This window comes from Ostrea edulis, chromosome 5 (genome assembly GCF_947568905.1).
Source record: "Ostrea edulis chromosome 5, xbOstEdul1.1, whole genome shotgun sequence".
Classification (NCBI taxonomy): domain Eukaryota; kingdom Metazoa; phylum Mollusca; class Bivalvia; order Ostreida; family Ostreidae; genus Ostrea; species Ostrea edulis.
This window is the reverse complement of record NC_079168.1, coordinates 31,865,473-31,888,202: the sequence shown is the minus strand read 5'-3', so window position 1 is coordinate 31,888,202 and position 22,730 is coordinate 31,865,473. Positions and strand designations below refer to the sequence as shown.

Sequence of the window (22,730 nt, the reverse complement as noted above, 5' to 3'; positions counted from 1 at the left end):
CTTTTGTTTATATAATTAATAACAAATGTGTTACTTCCGCCATTAGATTTTTCTCTCTTTGTTTTTCTAAGTGCTAGCGAGCTGCCATCCTACTTATACTATATAGTTTCTTGTTTTTTGGTAAATAGCATCTAATTAATTTATATTCGGACGAACAAAGTGAGGGAGAATATAATTATAATTATATGCGGGTGTTTTATAGGTAGTCGGGTTCGAATATCATTTGTATTGGTCACGTGGTGAAGGCATATAAATAGGCGAACATGTGTTTGTGCGGCATTCTAAGCACGCTCGCTAGCTATACGTACAGGTAAATTTTACAATATTTATATGGCGGATAGTAACCATTTATCAGATGACATTAATCTGTGTATATATTGATGTGTATTAACATGAGTAGTTTTGTTTGCGATATATTTCTTAAGGACATTACGAGTGATGAATAAAGTGCTAGCGAGCTGCCATCCTACTTATACTATATAGTTTCTTGTTTTTTGGTAAATAGCATCTAATTAATTTATATTCGGACGAACAAAGTGAGGGAGAATATAATGGAGTTTATCTTTTTGTTTCTTGAGAAGGAGGAACAATACAACTCAGGGAGAGGGAGGGACAATACAACCCAGGGAGAGGGAGCGACAGTACAACCCAGGGAGAGGGAGCGACAGTACAACCCAGGGAGAGGGGGCGACAGTACAACCCAGGGAGAGGGAGCGACAGTACAACCCAGGGAGAGGGGGCGACAGTACAACCCAGGGAGAGGGAGGGACAATACAACACAGGGAGAGGGAGGGACAATACAACCCAGGGAGAGGGAGGGACAATACAACCCAGGGAGAGGGAGGGACAATACAACACAGGGAGAGGGAGGGACAATACAACCCAGGGAGAGGGGGCGACAGTACAACCCAGGGAGAGGGAGGGACAGTACAACCCAGGGAGAGGGGGCGACAGTACAACCCAGGGAGAGGGAGGGACAGTACAACCCAGGGAGAGGGAGCGACAGTACAACCCAGGGAGAGGGGGCGACAGTACAACCCAGGGAGAGGGGGCGACAGTACAACCCAGGGAGAGGGAGCGACAGTACAACCCAGGGAGAGGGGGCGACAGTACAACCCAGGGAGAGGGAGCGACAGTACAACCCAGGGAGAGGGAGGGACAATACAACACAGGGAGAGGGAGCGACAGTACAACCCAGGGAGAGGGAGGGACAGTACAACCCAGGGAGAGGGAGCGACAGTACAACCCAGGGAGAGGGAGGGACAGTACAACCCAGGGAGAGGGAGGGACAATACAACCCAGGGAGAGGGAGCGACAGTACAACCCAGGGAGAGGGAGTGACAGTACGAAGACGAGGGAGCGATTAGGAACTAATGGTTGGATTGCTTTCTCGATCGGATATCCTCGCTCTTTTGCAGGAGATTGATTCACGTTGTTAAGGGCGGAAAAGTGAGGGAACGGGCGGTCCTATTACAGGGCATCATATAACCAGGACTACGGAAACGTTAAAGCGTCTTGTCTTGTTCACTAAACATCAACATGTCTTTCTATATTAATAAGTCGATATATCGCTAACGACTTTTTAACTCAATAAGACATATTCTTCTTGTCATGGTTGTACTAAATTCAACGTGATGACTAGTAGCTTATCGTAAAAAATAAGGCGATAAAATGAATGTCGCCCTGGCTATTGCACGACTTTTGAAAGATGCTATTTGTTGTAAGTCGCCGTAAAGATGTCGTCAAGATGTCAGTTCCACACCGTGACTTGTAAATCCGCTCTCAAAATTATGTGACACTGCAAGATTGATCTAATGAATCATGGTAAATAAGACATGAAACACATCAGCCTAATACAGTTAGGTTTTCAGGGCCGTAAATTAACCTTCAATTTGGAGGAGGCAGGAAATGAGGCGGGGGTCTGGGGGCCTGGGCGGCCCCCAGACGCTGAGCACATTTTGTGCACACTGAACACGTTTCGTGCAAAATCCTTGATTCTAGGGCCTTCTAAGATGTTACTTGACTAACTCATTCTAAAAGAAAGATTTGGAATGCTTTTTAAGGGAGGTATCATGTTCTTAGTTATTGGAAACAACATAAATTCTAATGAACTTTAAATTTTAATTTTTTTGGCTCAAAAGTTGGAGGAGGCAGCTGCCTCCTCCGCCTCCATGTAATTTACGGCCCTGGTTTTACGTGAGACAAGATAGATACAAATTGTACAGTATAGAATATGAATTTTATTTGAATAGGACCAAAAAACGTCTATGAATGGTACACTGTAGAAGACGGAACTTTCAACTGATATATAGAGATAATTGGTCAATCAAATATCTATTTAATCAAAATCAGTTAAATAATTAACCGGATATAAATCACAATCAAACGTGACGTTGTAGACAACTTCGTCAGATAACAAAGAACGGTAAAGTTGGCTACTAGTAACCAGCCAATGACGGATTTAGACGGGGGCGCATCCGGCGCCCCCTACCCCCCCCCCCCCCCCCGTAAAATTTTCAAATTTAAACTAAATCGCTGTATCTTGTTTCGGAAAATGTACTAAACGATAAAAGAAGCAATACTTTCTTTCACTCAAGGAGAAATAAATGACAAAATCCTTTGATTTCTTGAATTACTTTATTGAGAGAACAATTTTTTTCAGAAACCCTTAAAATTTGGATCATTTTATTAATTTCACCTTATTAAAATGATAGAAAATAGTACAAATGACTTAATAGGAGAAATATTTTAAGCCCGATAAAATCTGTAAAATTCATGAGCTTCCGGGGGCTTCGCCCTGGACCCACTGCCTCGTAAAGTGGCGCCCCCTTAACCACAATTCCTGGATCCGCCCCCTACCAGCTACGAGTAACTGGCTACTTAAAAAGAGAAAAGTTAGCTACTAGTAGCCAGCTACTTGAACCAGTAGTCAGCTACTAAAAGTAAGAAAAGTTAGCTACTCGTAGCCAGCTATTACAAAATATAAAAGTTATCATTACTGATAGCCAGCTGCCAGGTAAAGGTTATTGAGTTTGAAAATTATTTTCTACCAAGTTTATCTTGATGAGGAGTCGTATAAAATTCCATGCTCAATTTCCCCCAATTACATCACTTTGCAATGCAAAATACGAATAAACTTTTCCAGCCGAGTGTTTACTTTGAAATATTGAATTCAGAACTTCATTAGATACACCATCCATCTTGGGACATCAGCCACTTTTACAATTTGATTCTAGTTAACCTGAAATTTCAACATTTGTGTGAATACTATAAGGAACTTTGGGTTCGTGTTAGATATCAGACGAATTTACGACTATACATGAGAAGAAACGATATAGGATGTCTTGATACGCCACCAATTTTCAGATATCTCTCTGACGGAAATCAGTTACTTATACATTTTGATTAGCGGTACAATGAAATTTCAAGATCTATTTGAATACCTTAAGGAACTCTGTGTTTATATTATATATTTAAATAACTTACAATGATATGTATGGCGAGTAGTGATATTGGTATCTTGATATGTCCGAAATTTTCAGGTATTAGCTTTAGGAGGTCAGCTACGTATACCATTTGATTGTAGGTGACCCGAAATTTCAAATCTTTGTAAATGTCTGTTCATTTTAGACATATACTAATTTACCATTGCATATATGACAAGTAGTGATATTACGTATATTGATATACCATCAATTTTCATATACTTATACCTTTTTATTCAAAGTAACCCGATATTTCAATTTTTGCGTGAATGAAGGGATCATGTGTTTGTATATCTTGACTAATTCACCATTGCACATGAAAGGTGAAGATAACGGACATGATCAGGTGCCCAGGAGTAAGCATCTCCTGTCGACTGGTCACACCCACCATGTGTCCTATATCCTGATCAGGTAAACGGAGTTATCCGTAGTCAAAATCAGTGTGCCAATAACGGCTTAACAATCGGTATGAAACATGTCAGACAGCATTTGACCCAATGATAGGTTGTATTGACGAACTAGATGACAAGGCATTAGGTATCTCAATATATCATTGATTTTCAGATATCACGCTTAAGGAAGTCAGCTATTTATACCTTTTGATTCCAGGTATCCTGAAATTCCAGTTCTTCGTAAATATCTTAAGGATTTCTATGCGATATCTGACTAATTTACAATTTTTAAAAAGAAATTGAAACACAATGACCAAATTTCAGATATATGCAATATATTTAAACGAGAGGGAAAAGTACCGATCCCAATCAATATCGATAGAAAGTACTAAAATAATCATTATTATTATTGTATCTGAATTTTGACCATTTCATTTCAAATTCTATTTAAACTACATTTTCCCGATACATCTTTTTTTAATTTTTTTTATTGAACATCTAATGATCAAGCGGAGAATATAATGACGTAGAATGACACCAGAATTTATCAAATTATAAATAACAATGATATAGAAGTATATAAAATATCTATTTACGAGTAAAACACATGTATATAAAAACCACACAATCACCATATATATACAACTTTCTATAAACAACTCTTTAGTCCCGTGGGGATCCGGATTAGAATAAGTCGTCTGTACTCCTTGCTTGTCAATAGAGGCGACTAAATGGGGTGGTCCTTCGGATGAGACTGCAAAAACCGAGGCCCCTTGTCACAGCAGGAGTGGCACGATATCCCTTCCTCCTCAAAGGTCAAAAGCGCCGACCAAAGGCCTAAATTGTGCAGCCATTCACCGGCAATGGTGAAGTCTTCATAGGAGTGAAATATTCTCGAGAGGGTCATTAAACAATATACAATCAATCGATACATTTGTTTATAGAATATATACACTATCATCTTCCTCTTGTCAAACACTGTATACGCAAAACAAAAATATCCATAGTTCACTGTTTTCCACCAATCATCCTCCACGTAGTTCCATGTCTTATTATCCAGTCAAATATTCATAGTGCATTGTTTTCCACCTAATCATCCTCCACGTAGTTCCATGTCTCCTGATCCAGAAAAGTATCAAATAGTTCACTGTCTTCAAACAACAATTATCCACGTCTCCTGATCGAGACAAGTCTCCATAGTTCATTGTCTACAACCAATCATCTTCCACGTACTTCGTAGTCTCCTGATCCAGACAAATATCCATAGTTCACTGTATTCCAACAAATCATCCATAACGTAGTTACATGTCTCCTGATCGAGTGTCCATAGTTCATTGTCTAAAACCAATCAGCTTTCACGTAGTTCCAAGTCTTCTGCTCCATACAAATATCCATAGTTCACCGTCTTCCACCAAATCATCCTTAACGTAGTTACATGTCTCCTGATCCAGGCAAGCATACATACTTCTTTGTATAGAACCAATCATCCTCCACGTAGTTCCACGTTTCCTGATCCAGGCAGATATTCATAGTTCATTATTTTCGACCAATCCTCCTCCAGGTAGTTCTATAACTCCTGATCCAGACAAGCATACATACTTCTTTGGATAGAACCAATCATCCTCTACGTAGTTCTACGTTTCCTGTCTTCAACCAATCATTATCCAAATAGTTCCACGTCTCCTTTGTCTTCAACCAAATCATCCTCAACGTCGTTCCAGGTCTCCTGATCCAGACAAGTCTCTATAGTTCATTGTCTACAACCAATCATCATCCACGTAGTTCCACAACTCCTGATCCAGAAAAATATCAACAGTTCATTGTCTTCCACCAATCATCCTTCACATAGTGCCATGTCTTCTAATGTAGACAATTATCCATAGTTCATTGTCTTCCACCAAATCATCCTCCATGTACTTCCACATCTCCTAATCCAGACAAGTCTCCAGAATTTATTTTATACAACCAAATCATCCTCCACGTAGTTCCACGCCTCCTCTGTCTTCCACCAAACCATCATCCACGTAGTTCCATGTCTCCTGATCCAGACAAGTCTCCATTAAAAAATGTCTACAGACAATCATCTTTCACGTAGCTACACGACTCCTGGTCCAGAAAAATATCCAGAGTTCATTGTCTATCACCAGTCATCCTCCATGTAGTTCCACGTCTCCTGATCCAGACCAATATCCATAGTTCAGTCTGTTCCACCAAATCACCCTCCACGTAATTTAAAATGTCCTACTCCAGACAAATATTCATATTTCAATGTCTTCCACCAAATCTTCCTCCATGTAGTTCCATGTCTCTTGATCCAGACAAATATCTATGAATCGTTGTCTTCCACCAATCATACTCCACGTAGTTACACGTCTCCTGATCCAGACAAGTTTCCATAGTTCATTGTCTACAACCAATCATCCTCCACGTAGTTCCACGTCTCCTGATCTCGACAAATATTCATAGTTCATTGTCTTTCACCAAATCATCAAACGTAGTTTCACGTCTCCTGATGCAGAAAAATATTTAGAGCTCATTGTCTTCCACCAAATCCTTCTCCATGTAATTTAACGTCTCCTCATCGAGACAAGTCTCCTCAGTTCCTTGTCTACAACCACTGATCTTCCATGTTGCTCCACGTCTCCTGATGCAGACAAATATCTATAGTTCATTGTCTTCCACCAATTCATATTCCACATAGCTCCACATCTTCTGATCCAGAAAAATATCCATAGTTGAATGTCTTCCACCAATCTTCCTCCATGTAGTTTTATGTCTCCTGATGTAGACCAATTCATAGTTCATTGTTTTCCACCAAATCATCCTCCACGTAGTTTCACGTCTTCTCATCAGGAAAATCTCAATAATTCTTTGTATACATCCAATCATCTTCCTCGTAGTTGCACGTTTTGTGATCCAGACAAATATCCATGGTTCATCGTCTTCCAACAATAATCCTCCACGTAGTTTCACGTCTCCCCATAGGTAAAAGTCAATAGTTATTTGTCCACAACCAATCATTCTGCACTTAGTGTCATGTCTCCTGATCCTGTTTTCCACCATTCATCCTACACGTGGTTTGATGTCTCTAGATGTAGACCAATATCCATAGTTCATTGTCTTCCACCAAATCATCTCCCACGTAGTTCCACGTCTTCTGATCCAGACAAATATCTATAATTCATCATCGTCCATCAATCATCCTTCACGTAGTTTCACGTCTCCTGATCCCGACAAGTCTCCATAGTTTATTGTTTTTCACAAAATCATCCTCCACGTAGTTTCGCGTCTCCTCATAGGGGAAAGTCTCAATAGTTCCTTGTCTACAACCAATCATCTTCCATGTAATCCCGCGTCATCTGATCCAGACAAATATCCATAGTTCATTTCCTTCCACCAAATAATCCTCCACGTAGTTCCACGTCTGATGACCGCGACAAATATCCATAGTTTATTGTTTTCCCACAAAATCATCCTCCACGTAGTTTTATGTTTCCTCATAGGGGAAAGTCTCAATAATTCTTTGTCTGCAGCCAATCATCTTCCACGTAGTTCCATATCTCCTGATCCACACAATTATCAAAAATTTATTCTCTTCCACCATTCAACCTCCACATAGTTCCATGTTTTGTTATCTAGACAAATTTCAAAACTGTTCATTGTGTTCACACCAAATCACCGTCCCCGTAGTTCAACGTCTCCTGATCCAAACAAATATCCATAGTTATCAATGATCCTTCACGTCGTTCCATGTCTTCTTATCTAGTTAAATATCCATAGTTCATTGTTTTCAACCAATTATTATCAACGTAATTTTACGTTTCCTCATCAAGACAAGTCTCCATACTTCATCGTCAACAAACAATCATCTTCCACGGAGTTCCATGTCTCCTGGTCCAGACAAATTTCAATTGTTCATTGTCCTCCACCAAATCTTCCTCATCGTATTTCCACATCTCTAGATCCAGACAAATATCTATAATTCACTGTCTTCCACCAGATCATCTTTCAAATATTTTCACGTCTCCTGATCCAGACAAGTCTCCATAGTTTATTATTTTCAACCAAATTATCGTCCACGTAGTTCCACGCCTCCTTTATCTTCCACCAAACCATCATACACGTAGTTTTCCACCAAATTGTCCTGAATTTTGTTTCGCGTCTCCTCATGGGGGAAAGGCTCAATAGTTCTTTCTCTACAACCAATCATCTTTCACTTAGTTCCACGTCTACTGATCCAGAAAAATATCCATAGTTCATTCATTGCCTTCCATTACATTATCCTTCACGTAGTTTCATTTCATGTCTCCTGATCCAGACAAATATGCATTGCTAATTTTCTTCCACCCATCATCCTCTATGTAGTTCGATGTCTCCTGATCCAGACAAATATCCATAGGTCATTGTCTTCCAAGAAATCCTCCTCCATGTAGTTCCATGTTTCCTGATCTAGACAAATCTCTATGATCCACTGTCTTCCACCAATCATCCTCCACGTTGTTCCACATAGTTCCACATCTCCTGATCCAGACAAATATTTATAATTCATTGTCTTCAACAAATCATACTCCACTTAGTTTCATGTCTCCTAATGTAGACAAATATCCATAGCTGATTGTTCTCCACCACATCATATTCCACGTTGTTCCACATCTCCTTATCCAGACAAACATTCATAGTTCATTGTCGTCCACCAAATCATCCCCCACATAGTTCCACGTCTTCTGATGCAGAAAAATATCTATAATTCACTGTCATCCACCAATAATCCTCCACGTAGTTCAACGTCTCCTGATCGAGATAAGTCTCCAAAGTTCATTATCTACAAATAATCATTTTCCACGTAATTCCATGTTTCTGATTCTAGACAAATATCCATATTCATTGTCTTCCTCCAAATCATTCTCCATGTAGTTCTACGTTTCATGATCCAGATAAATATCCACAGTTTATTGTCTTCCAACTAGCATCCTCCACGTAGTTGCACGTCTACTGATCCATACAAATATCCATAGTTCAGTTCATTGTTTTCCACCAATCATCCTCCACGTATTTCTATAACTCCTGATCCGGACAAGCATACCTACTTCTTTGTATGGAACCAATCATCCTCCACGTAGTTCCGCGTTTCCTGATCCAGGCAGATATTCATAGTTTATTGTCTTCAACCAATTATTATCCACGTAGTTCCACGTTTGGTTCGTTTTCCACCAAATCATCCTCAACGTAGTTCCAGGTCTCCTGATCCAGACAAGTCTCCATAGTTCATTGTCTACAACCAATCATCTTCCACGTAGTTCCACGACTCCCGATCCAGAAAAATATCAATACTTCATTGTCTTCCACCAATCATCCTCCACATAGTGTCATGCTTCTGATGTAGACAAATATCCATAGTTCATTGTTTTTCACCAAATCATTCTTCATGTACTTCCACATCTCCTAATCCAGACAAGTCTCCAGAATTTATTTTCTGCAACCAAATCATCCTCCACCTAGTTCCACGCCTCCTTTATCTTCCACCAAACCATCATCCACGTAGTTCCATGCTCCTGATCCAGACAAGTCTCCATAAATCACGGTCTACAGCCAATCATCTTCCACGTAGTTTCAGGACTCCTGATCCAGAGAAATAGCCAACGTTCATTGTCTTCCACCAATCATTCCCAACATAGTGTCATGTCTCCTGATGTAAACCAATATCCATAGTTCATTGCGTTCCATCAAATCGTTTACCACGTACTTCCATGGCTCCTGATCCAGACAAGTCTCCATAGTTCATTGTCTACAACCAATCATCTTCCACGTAGTTCCACATCTCCTGATCCAGAACAATATTCATAGTTCATTTTCTTCCACCAAATCACCCTTCACGTATTTACATGTCTGCTGATCCAGACAAATATCCATAGTTCATTGTCTTCCACCAGTCATCCTTGACGTAGTTCCACGTCTCCTGATCCAGACCAATATCCATAGTTCAGTCTGTTCCACCAAATCATCCTTCACGTAATTGAAATTTCCTGCTCCAGACAAATTTTCATGTTTCAATCTCTTCCACCAAATCTTTCTCCATGTAGTTCCATGTCTCTTGATCCAGACAAATATCTATGATTCATTGTCTTCAACCAATCACCCTCCACTTAGTTCCACGTCTCCTGATCCAGACAAATATCCATAGTTCATTGTCTTAAACCAATCATTATCCACGTAGTTACACGTCTCCTGATCCAGACAAATCTCCATAGTTCATTGTCTACAACCAATCATCCTCCACGTAGTTCCGCGTCGCCTGATCTCGACAAATATTCATAGTTCATTGTCTTTCACCAAATTATCAACCATGTAGTTTCACGTCTCCTGATGCAGAAAAATATTTAGAGCTCATTATCTTCCACCAAATCCTCCTCCATGTAGTTTGACGTCTCCTCATCGAGACAAGTTTCCACGGTTCCTTGTCTACAACCATTCAACTTCCACGTTGCTCCACATCTCCTGATCCAGAAAAATATCTATAATACATTGTCTTCCACCAATTCATCCTCCAGATAGCTCCACATCTTCTGAACCAGATAAATATCCATAGTTGAATGTCTTCCACCAATCATCCTCCACGTAGTTTCACGTCTCCTGATCCAGAAAAATATCTATAATTCATTCTTTTACACCAAATCATCATCCAGGTAGTTTCACGTTTCCTCATCGGGATACGTCTCAATAGCCCTGTGTCTACAACTAATCATCTTTCATGTATGATTCAGACAATACTCCATCATTCATTCTCGTCCACGTATCATCCTCCTCTTAAGTCCAGATCTCCTGATCTACACACAATTATCCATAGTTCATTGTCTTCCATTCATCCTCCTCCACGTAGTTTCATGTTTCCTGATGTAGACCAATATCTATAGTTCATTGTCGTTCACCAAATCATCATCCACGTACTTCCACATCTCCTGATCCAGACAAATATCTATAATTCACCGTTTTCCACCAATCTTCATCCACGTAGCTTTAATTTTCCTCATGTAGACCAATTCATAGTTCATTGTTTCCCACCAAATCATTCTCCACGTAGTTCCACGTCTCCTGATCTCGACAAATATTCATAGTTCATTGTCTTTCACCAAATCATCGACCATATAGTTTCACGTCTCCTGATGCAGAAAAATATTTAGAGCTCATTGTCTTCCACCAAATCCTCCTCCATGTAGTTTGACGTCTCCTCATCGAGACAAATCTCCACGGTTCCTTGTCTACAACCACTGATCTTCCACGTTGCTTCACGTCTCCTGATGCAGACAAATATCTATAGTTCATTGTCTTCCACCAATTCATCCTCCACATAGCTCCACATCTTCTGATCCACACAAATATCCATAGTTGGATGTCTTCCACCAATTTTCCTCCACGCAGTTTTATGTCTCCTGATGTAGACCAATTCATAGTTCATTGTTTTCCACCAAATCATCCTCCACGTAGTTTCACGTCTTCTCATAGGGAAAATGTCAATAATTCTTTGTCTACATCCAATCATCTTCCTCGTAGTTACATGTCTTGTGATCCAGACAAATATCCATAGTTCATTGTCTTCCAACAATAATCCTTGACGTAGTTTCACGTCTCCTCATAGGTAAAAGTCAATAGTTCTTTGTCTACTACTAATCATTCTGCACATAGTGTCATGTCTCCTGATCCAGACAAATATCAATAGTTCATTGTTTTCCACCATTCATCCTACACGTGGTTTGAAGTCTCTAGAAGTAAACCAATAGCCATAGTTCATTGTCTTCTACCAAATCATCCCCCACGTAGTTCCACGTCTTCTGATCTAGAAAAAAATCTATAATTCACCGTCGTCCACCAATCATCTTTCATGTAATCCCGCGTCTCCTGATCCAAACAAATATCCATAGTTTATTGTTTTTCACCAAATCATCCTCCACGTAGTTTTACGTCTCCTCATAGGAGTAAGTCTAAATAGTTCTTTGTCTGCAGCCAATCATCTCCTACGTAGTTCCATATCTCCTGATCCACACAATTATCAAAAATCCATTCTCTTCCACCATTCACCCTCCACATAGTTCCATGTTTTGTTATCTAGACAAATTTCAATAGTTCATTGTGTTCACTCCAAATCATCCTCCACGTAGTTCAACGTCTCCTGATACAAACAAATATCCATAGTTATCAATGATCCTTCACGTCGTTCCATGTCTTCTTATCTAGTTAAATATCCATAGTTTTCAACCAATTATTATCAACGTAATTCCACGTTTCCTCATCAAGGCAAGTCTCCATACTTCATCGTCAACAAACAATCATCTTCCACGAAGTTCCACGTCTCCTGATCCAGACACATTTCAATAGTTCATTGTCCTCCACCAAATCATCCTCATCGTATTTTCACATCTCTAGATCCAGACAAATATCTATAATTCACTGTCTTCCACCAGATCATCCTTCAAATATTTTCATGTCTCTTGATCCAGACAAGTCTCCATAGTTTATTATTTTCAACCAAATTATCATCCACTCAGTTTCGCGTCTCCTCATAGGGGAAAGTCTCAATAGTTCTTTATCTACAAACATCATCCACGTAGTTCCATGTCTCCTGATCCAGACAAATATTCATAATTCATTGTATTCCACGTAATCAACCTTTACGTAGTTTCATGTCTTTTGATATAGAAAATTATCCATAGTTCATTGTCTTCCACCAATCATCGCACACGTAGTTCCACGTCTCCTGATCCTGACAAATATCCATAGTTCATTGTCTTTCAACAATCATCCTCCACGTAGTTCCACGTCTCATGATTCAGACTAATATCTATAATTAATAGTCTTCCATCAATTATCTTCCATGTGGTCTCAAGTCTTATGATATAGAAAAATGTCCATAGTTCATTGTCTTCCACCAAATCATCCTCCAGGTAGTTCTACGTCTCATGATCTAGACAATTATCCAAAGTTCATTGTCTTCCACCAATCATCTTCCACGTACTTCCTTGTCTCTTGATCCAGACAATCTATAGTTCATTGTCTTCCACCAAATCACCCTCAACTTAGGTCCACGTCTCCTGATCCAGACAAATATCCATAGTTCATTGTCTTCCACCAATCATCTTCCACGTAGTTCCTTGTCTCTTGATCCAGGCAGATATCCATAGTTCATTTCCTTCCACCAAATCATTCTGCAGGTAGTTCGACGTCTCCTGATCGAGATAAGTCCCCAGTGTTCATTGTTTTTCACCAAATCTTCGTCCAGGTAGTTCCTCGTTGCTTGATCAAGACAAGTCTCCCCTTATGAGCCGTTGCTGAACATCAACACCAAAGTATAACCAGGTCTGGCCATAAAGAATCTATATTCAAAATATGAAAGTCCCAGCTTAAGAAGTTCAAGAGATAATTGATAAGATATTTTTCATTTATATCATAAATCATTGTAATGCTATCTTTTATTCATTATACGAGTTATGAGATTGATAACTGTTATCTTCACTTCTCATGTAATGTTTTTTTACATTACCTTTTTCCATGTGAAACCATCATTTCCCAACTATCATCCTTCAAGTGTTTCAATATCGTCATCTCATGGACAGGTCTCTCTGGAAAAAACCCTCAATCACTGGTAGCCTTTAGGGCTACCAGTGATTGAGTAAAAAGAGCCGCAATTAATGCCTACTTTTGCTATATTCGGTAATGTAACATTTTATGAACTATACTATTTACTGTACTATTTAATCTAGGGTAATATCTCATTAACTATACTATTTATCTAATGTACCATTTGATGTAACGTAACCTCATATCAACTATACTATTCTATTCAATTTACTGTACTATATACTGTAATGTCATAACGTACTACTAATTTACTATTTGATGTATCATAATATTATATGAAGTATATCATCTATTCATAGTACTAGTTGATGTAATGTAATATTCTATAAACTATACTACTATATTTACTGCACTATTTGATGTAACGTAAAATTTTATGAACTACATTACTTTATTTACTGTACTAATTGATTAAAAGTGATATTTTATGAACGGTACAATTTGATATAACGTACTATTTTTTTTAAACTCTACTATTTTATTTAGTGTATTCAATGTAACGTAATATGGTATGAACTCTACAATTTTATTTACTCTACTATTTGATATAACGTGAACTATAGTGTAATAATCTTTTGAATTATAATATTTCATTTACTGCATTATTTGATGTAACTCAATATCTTATGAACTTTACTACTTTTTTTTTTTTACTTTACTTTACTATTTGATGCTAGTTGATATTTTATCTAATGGACTATACTATTTATTACTGTACTATTTAATGTGAGGTAATATCTTAAGATGTATGATATTTTATTTATTGTACCATTTAATGTGACGTAAAATCCGATGAACTGTGATATTTCATTTACTGTATTATTTAATGTAATGTATTGTCTTATAATCTATAATATTTCATTTACTGAAGCCTTTAATGTAATGTAATATCCTATGAACTATACTATTTTATTTACTCTAACATTTAATGTAGCATAAACTCCTGCACTATTTTATTTACTGTGCTATTTGATATAACGTAAAATATAACGAACTATACTACTTTCTTTACTTTATGAGGTAAAGTAATATTTTATAAACTATCCTGTTCTAATAACAATACTTTATTAGGTAATATTACATTTTATGCACTATATTACTTTATTTACTGTACTATTTGATGTAACGTAATATCTTAACAATACTATTTTATTTACTGTGCTATTTCTTGTTTCGGAAGATTTTATGAGCTATACTACCCTGTTAACTTTACTATTTGATGTAACAAAATATTTTATAAACTATCGCACTTTTAGTTACTGTACTATATTATGTCACGTAGTATTTTATGAACTATACTATTTTATTTTTTGTACTATATTATGTAACGTAATATTTTATGAACTGAGTTATTTGATATAACGTAATACCATCAGAACTACATTATTTTATAAACCATCGCACTTTTAGTTACTATACTATATTATGTCAAGTAATATTTTATGAACTATACTATTTTATTTTTTGTACTATATTATGTAACGTAATATTTTATGAACTATACTATTTTATTTTTTGTACTATATTATGTAACGTAATATTTTATGAACTGAGTTATTTGATATAACGTAATACCATCAGAACTACACTACTTTATTTACTGTGCTATTTGATATTACTTAATATATACTACTTTATTTATAATAATACTTGAGATGACTAATAATTTCTGAAGAATACTTATCTATTTAATGTAATATTTGAAGTAATGTCAAATGTTATTAACTCTATGACTTTATTTACTATTCTATTTGACATAATGTAATATCTCATGAACTATACTTCTTTATTTACTATTCTCCTCGAGTTAATATAATATTTTCTGAACTATACTGCGTAACGTAAAAATTTCAGATCTATACTAGTTTAATTACTGTATCATTTGATATAACGTTATTTCTTATGAACTAACCTACTTAATTTACTATATTACTGGAAATAACGTAATATCTCATGAACTATACTAATTTAATTACTGTTTTATATTTTGTAATGTAACATCATATGAACTATACTACTGTATTTACTGTACTATTTGATGTAACGTAATATCTTATGAACAATGCTATTTTATTTACTGTGCTATTTGTTGTAACAGAATATCATAAGACCTATATCATTTCTTTACTGCATTATTTGATGTAGCATAACCTTTTATAAACTATACTATTTTATTTACTGTTTTGGTTGATGTAACATGATATCTCATGAACTATACTATTTTATTTAGTTTACTACAACAGAAAAGTAATACATTCTTAGTTTGAAAATTCTCAAAAACACAGAGACTTAAATTCTGGAACTCTAAACAACTGTTCTCACACACCGTTTTCAAGTCTAGTATCCAAGAAAATTTTCATTGTACAAAAATATCACTGTCCTGTTCCTAACTATATCCCCTTATTCCTGTATTAATTTATCTACTGTACTAATTCTTTCATGATGCTATAGCCCCATTTAGTCGCCTCTTACGACAAGCAAGGGATACTGAAGATCTATTCTAACCCGGATCCCCACGGGATCTTTCATTTAACATACTATTTAATCTACTATTCTATTGACTGTAACGTAATATCTTATGAACTATACTACTTATTTACTATTTGATGTAAAACTTATACCGTACCAATTTTGATGCACCAGATGCGCATTTTGACAAATAATGTCTTTTCAGTGATGCTCAACCGAAATGTTTGAAATCCGAAATAACAATGAAGTTTTAGAGCTAGTTTTCTTATATGATTTACTCTCCTACTTTTCTTATATGATTTACTCTCCTACCTTTCCTATTTGGTTTTACTCTCCTACTTTTCCTATTTAATTTACTCTCTTACTTTTCCTATTTGATTTACTCTCCTACTTTTCCTATATGATTTACTCTCCTACTTTTTCTATTTAATTTACTCTCCTACTTCCCCTAGTTTATTTACTGTCCTACTTTCCCTATTTGATTTACTCCACTTTCACAATTTGACTTACTTTCCTACTTTTCCTATTTGATTTACTCTCCTACTTTTCCTATTTGGTTTTACATTCCTACTTTTCCTATTTAACATACTCTCCTACTTTTCCTATTTGATTTACTCTCCTACTTTTCCTATATGATTTACTTTCCTACTTTTCCTATTTAATTTACTCTCCTACTTTTCCTAGTTTGTTTACTGTCCTACTTTTCCTATTTGATTTACTCTCCTACTTTTCCTATTTTATTTACTGTCCTACTTTTCCTATTTGATTTACTCTCCTACTTTTCCTATATGATTTACTCTCCTACTTTTCCTATTTGATTTACTCTCCTACTTTTCCTATTTGGTTTTACTCTCCTACTTTTCCTATTTGATTTACTCTCCTACTTTTCCTATTCGATTTACTCTCCTACTTTTCCTATATGATTTACTCTCCTACTTTTCCTATTTTATTTACTGTCCTACTTTTCCTATTTGATTTAGTCTCCTACTTTTCCTATATGATTTACTCTCCTACTTTTCCTATTTGGTTTACTCTCCTACTTTTCCTATTTGGTTTTACTCTCCTACTTTTCCTATTTGATTTACTCTCCTACTTTTCCTATTCGATTTACTCTCCTACTTTTCCTATATGATTTACTCTCCTACTTTTCCTATTTAATTTACTCTCCTACTTTTCCTAGTTTATTTACTGTCCTACTTCCCTATTTGATTTATTCTACTTTCACAATTTCACTTACTTTCCTACGTTTCCTATTTGATTTACTTTCCTACTTTTCTTATTTTATTTACTGTCCTACTTTTCTTATTTAATTTACTCTCCTACTTTTCCTAGTTTATTTACTGTCCTACTTTCCCTATTTGATTTACTCTACTTTCCCTATTTTATTACTTTCCTACTTTTCCTATTTGATGTACTCTCCTACTTTTCCTATTTAATTTACTCTCCTACATTTCCTATTTGGTTTTACTCTCCTACTTTTCCTATTTGATTTACTCTCCTACCTTTCCTATTTGATTTACTCTACTTTTCCTATTTGATTTACTCTCCTACTTTTCCTATGATTTACTCTCCTACTTTTCCTATTTCATTTAATCTCCTATTTTTCCTAGTTTATTTACTGTCCTACCTTCCCTATTTGATTTATTCTACTTTCACAATTTGACTTACTTTCCTACGTTTCCTATTTGATTTACTCTTTTTACTTTTCTTATTTGATTTACTGTCCTACTTTTCCTAGTTTATTTACTCTCCTACTTTTCCTATTTAATTTACTCTTCTACTTTTCGTAGTTTATTTACTGTCCTACTTTCCTTATTTGATTAACTGTACTTTCCCTATTTGATTACTTTCCTACTTTTCCCATTTGATTTACTTAACTACTTTTCCTATTTGATTTACTCTCCTACTTTTCCTATTTGATTTACTCTCCTACTTTTCCTATTTGGTTTTACTCTCCTACTTTTCCTATTTATTTTACTCTCCTAATTTTCCTATTTGATTTACTCTACTACTTTTCCTATATGATTTACTCTCCTACTTTTCGTATTTAATTTACTCTCCTACTTTTCCTAGTTTATTTACTGTCCTACATTTCCTATTTGATTTACTCCACGTTCACAATTTGACTTACTTTCCTACTTTTCTTATTTAATTTACTCTCCTACTTTTCCTATTTAATTTACTATCCTATTTTTCCTATTCGATTTACTCTCCTACTTTACCTATATGGTTTTACTCTATTACTTTTCCTATCTAATTTACTCTCCTACATTTCCTATATGATTTACTCCCCTACTTTTCATATTTGGTTTTACTCTCCTACTTTTCCTATTTAATTTACTCTCCTACTTTTCCTAGTTTATTTACTGTCCTACTTTCCCTATTTGATTTATTCTACTTTCACAATTTGACTTACTTTCCTACGTTTCCTATTTGATTTACTCTCCTACTTTTCCTATTTTATTTACTGTCCTACTTTTGCTATTTAATTTACTCTCCTACTTTTCCTAGTTTATTTACTGTCCTACTTTCCCTATTTGATTTACTGTACATTTCCAATTTGATTACTATCCTACTTTTCCTATTTGATTTACTTTCCTACTTTTCCTATTTGATTTACTCTCCTACTTTTCCTATTTAATTTGCTCTCCTACTTTTCATATTTGATTTACTCTCCTACTTTTCCTATATGATTTACTCTCCTACTTTTCCTATATGATTTACTCTCCTACTTTTCCTATTTAATTTACTCTCCTTCTTTTCCTATTTAATTTACTCTTCTACTTTTCCTATTTGATTTACTCTTTTACTTTTCCTATTTGGTTTTAGTCTCCTACTTTTCTAATTTAATTTACTCTCCTACTTTTACCTATATAATTTACTCTCCTCCTTTTCCTATTTAATTTGCTCTCCTACTTTTCCTAGTTTTTTTACTGTCCTACTTTCCCTATTTGATTTACTCTACTTTTCCTAGTTTATTTACTGTCCTACTTTCCCTATTTGATTTACTCTACTTTCCCTATTTTATTACTTTCCTACTTTTCCTATTTGATGTACTCTCCTACTTTTCCTATTTAATTTACTCTCCTACATTTCCTATTTGGTTTTACTCTCCTACTTTTCCGATTTAATTTACTCTCCTACTTTTCCTATTTGATTTACTCTACTTTTCCTATTTTATTTACTCTCCTACTTTTCCTATGATTTACTCTCCTACTTTTCCTATTTCATTTACTCTCCTATTTTTCCTAGTTTATTTACTGTCCTACTTTCCCTATTTGATTTATTCTACTTTCACAATTTGACTTACTTTCCTACGTTTCCTATTTGATTTACTCTCCTACTTTTCCTATTTAATTTACTCTCCTACTTTTCCTAGTTTATTTACTGTCCTACTTTCCCCATTTGATTTACTGTACTTTCCTTATATGATTACTTTCCTACTTTTCCTATTTGATTTACTGTCCTACTTTTCCTATTTGATTTACTCTCCTATTTTTCCTATTCGATTTACTCTCCTACTTTACTTATTTGGTTTTACTCTCCTAGTTTTCCTATTTAATTTACTCTCCTACTTTTACCTATATGATTTACTCTCCTACTTTTCCTATTTGATTTACTCTCCTACTTTTCTTATTTAATTTATTCTCCTATTTTTCCTAGTTTATTTACTGTCCTACTTTCCCCATTTGATTTATTCTACTTTCACAATTTGACTTACTTTCCTACGTTTCATATTTGATTTACTCTTTTTACTTTTCTTATTTGATTTACTCTCCTACTTTTCCTAGTTTATTTACTGTCCTACTTTTCCTATTTAATTTACTCTCCTACTTTTCCTATTTAATTTACTCTCCTACTTTTCCTATTTAATTTACTCTCCTACTTTTCCTATTTGATTTACTCTCATACTCTTCCTATATGATTTACTCTTCTACTTTTCCTATTTAATTTACCCTTCTACTTTTCCTAGTTTATTTACTGTCCTACTTTCAATATTTGATTTACTGTACTTTCCCTATTTGATTACTTTCCTACTATTCCTATTTGATTTACTTTCCTACTTTTCCTCTTTGATTTACTCTCCTACTTTTCCTATTTGATTTACTCTCCTATTTTTCCAATTCGATTTACTCTCCTACTTTACTTATTTGGTTTTACTCTCCTAGTTTTCATATTTAATTTACTCTCCTACTTTTCCTATTTGATTTACTCTCCTACTTTTCCTATTTAATTTACTCTCCTAATTTTCCTATTTGATTTACTCTCCTACTTTTCCTATATGATTTACTCTCCTACTTTTCCTATTTAATTTACTCTCCTACTTTTCCTAGTTTAGTTACTGTCCTATATTTCCTATTTGATTTACTCCACGTTCACAATTTGACTTCCTTACCTACTTTTCTTATTTAATTTACTCTCCTACTTTTCCTATTCGATTTACTCTCCTACTTTACCTATTTGGTTTTACTCTACTACTTTTCCTATCTAATTTAATTTCCTACACTTCCTATATGATTTACTCCCCTACTTTTCCTATTTGGTTTTACTCTCCTACGTTTCCTATTTAATTTACTTTCCTACTTTTCCTAGTTTATTTACTGTCCTACTTTCCCTATTTGATTTACTGTACTTTCCCTATTTGATTACTTTCCTACTTTTCCTATTTGATTTACTTTCCTACTTTTCCTATTTGATTTCCTCTCCTACTTTTCCTATTTGATTTACTCTCCTACTTTTCCTATTTGGTTTTACTCTCCTACTTTTCCTATTTAATTTACTCTCCTACTTTTCCTATTTAATTTACTCTCCTACTTTTCCTATTTAATTTACTCTCCTACTTTTCCTATGATTTACTCTCATACTTTTCCTATTTAATTTACTCTCCTAATTTTCCTATTTGATTTACTCTCCTACTTTTCCTATTTAATTTACTCTCCTAATTTTCCTATTTGATTTACTCTCCTACTTTTCCTATTTAATTTACTCTCCTACTTTTCCTAGTTTATTTACTGTCCTACATTTCCTATTTGATTTACTCCACGTTCACAATTTGACTTCCTTTCCTACTTTTCTTATTTCATTTACTCTCCTATTTTTCCTAGTTTATTTACTGTCCTACTTTCCCTATTTGATTTATTCTACTTTCACAATTTGACTTAATTTCCTACGTTTCCTATTTGATTTACTCTTTTTACTTTTCATATTTGATTTACTCTCCTACTTTTCCTATTTAATTTATTCTCCTACTTTTCCTATTTGATTTACTCTCCTACTCTTCCTATATGATTTACTCTCCTACTTTTCCTATTTAATTTACTCTTCTACTTTTCCTAGTTTATTTATTGTCCTACTTTCCCTATTTGATTTACTGTACTTTCCCTATTTGATTACTTTCCTACTTTTCCTATTTGATTTACTTTCCTACTTTTCCTCTTTGATTTACTCTCCTACTTTTCCTATTTGATTTACTCTCCTACTTTTCCTATTTAATTTACTCTCCTACTTTTCCTATTTGATTTACTCTCCTATTTTTCCTATTCGATTTAATCTCCTACTTTACTTATTTGGTTTTACTCTCCTAGTTTTCCTATTTAATTTACTCTCCTCTTTTTACCTATTTAATTTACTCTCCTACTTTTCCTATTTGATTTACTCTCCTACTTTTCCTATTTAATTTACTCTCCTACTTTTCCTATTTGATTTACTCTCCTATTTTTCCTATTCGATTTAATCTCCTACTTTACTTATTTGGTTTTACTCTCCTAGTTTTCCTATTTAATTTACTCTCCTACTTTTACCTATTTAATTTACTATCCTACTTTTCCTATTTGATTTACTCTCCTACTTTTCCTATATGATTTACTCTCCTACTTTTCCTATTTAATTTACTCTCCTCTTTTCCTAGTTTATTTATTGTCCTACATTTCCTATTTGATTTACTCCACGTTCACAATTTGACTTACTTTCCTACTTTTCTTATTTAATTTACTCTCCTACTTTTCCTATTTAATTTATTCTCCTATTCTTCCTATTCGATTTACTCTCCTACTTTACCTATTTGGTTTTACTCTACTACTTTTCCTATCTAATTTACTCTCCCACATTTCCTATATGATTTACTCCCCTACTTTTCCTATTTGGTTTTACTCTCCTACGTTTCCTATTTAATTTACTCTCCTACTTTTCCTAGTTTATTTACTGTCCTACTTTCCCTATTTGATTTACTGTACTTTCCTTATTTGATTACTTTCCTACTTTTCCTATTTGATTTACTTTCCTACTTTTCCTATTTGATTTACTCTCCTACTTTTCCTATTTGATTTACTCTCCTACTTTTCCTATTTGGTTTTACTCTCCTACTTTTCCTATTTAATTTACTCTCCTACTTTTCCTAGTTTATTTACTGTCCTACATTTCCTATTTGATTTACTCCACGTTCACAATTTGACTTCCTTTCCTACTTTTCTTATTTCATTTACTCTCCTATTTTTCCTAGTTTATTTACTGTCCTACTTTCCCTATTTGATTTATTCTACTTTCACAATTTGACTTAATTTCCTACGTTTCCTATTTGATTTACTCTTTTTACTTTTCATATTTGATTTACTCTCCTACTTTTCCTATTTAATTTATTCTCCTACTTTTCCTATTTGATTTACTCTCCTACTCTTCCTATATGATTTACTCTCCTACTTTTCCTATTTAATTTACTCTTCTACTTTTCCTAGTTTATTTATTGTCCTACTTTCCC

The 22,730-nt window shown here is 34.9% G+C and overlaps 1 protein-coding gene and 1 long non-coding RNA gene across 2 annotated transcripts; one reads left to right on the top strand and one right to left on the bottom strand.

Moving 5' to 3' along the window:
* The first annotated feature begins 551 nt into the window (after positions 1-551).
* Positions 552-1,367, top strand: LOC130054932 (octapeptide-repeat protein T2-like). The gene has a single exon (XM_056166043.1). The coding sequence runs from the start codon at positions 552-554 to the stop codon at positions 1,365-1,367; it is 816 nt and encodes a 271-aa protein (XP_056022018.1).
* An 11,785-nt stretch (positions 1,368-13,152) lies between these two features.
* LOC130054847 (uncharacterized) lies at positions 13,153-13,472 on the bottom strand. Its single transcript, XR_008803181.1, has 2 exons — positions 13,410-13,472; positions 13,153-13,242 (listed from the first exon to the last, which is right to left on the bottom strand). It is a non-coding gene; the product is annotated as an uncharacterized LOC130054847 (long non-coding RNA).
* Between the last annotated feature and the right edge of the window lie 9,258 nt (positions 13,473-22,730).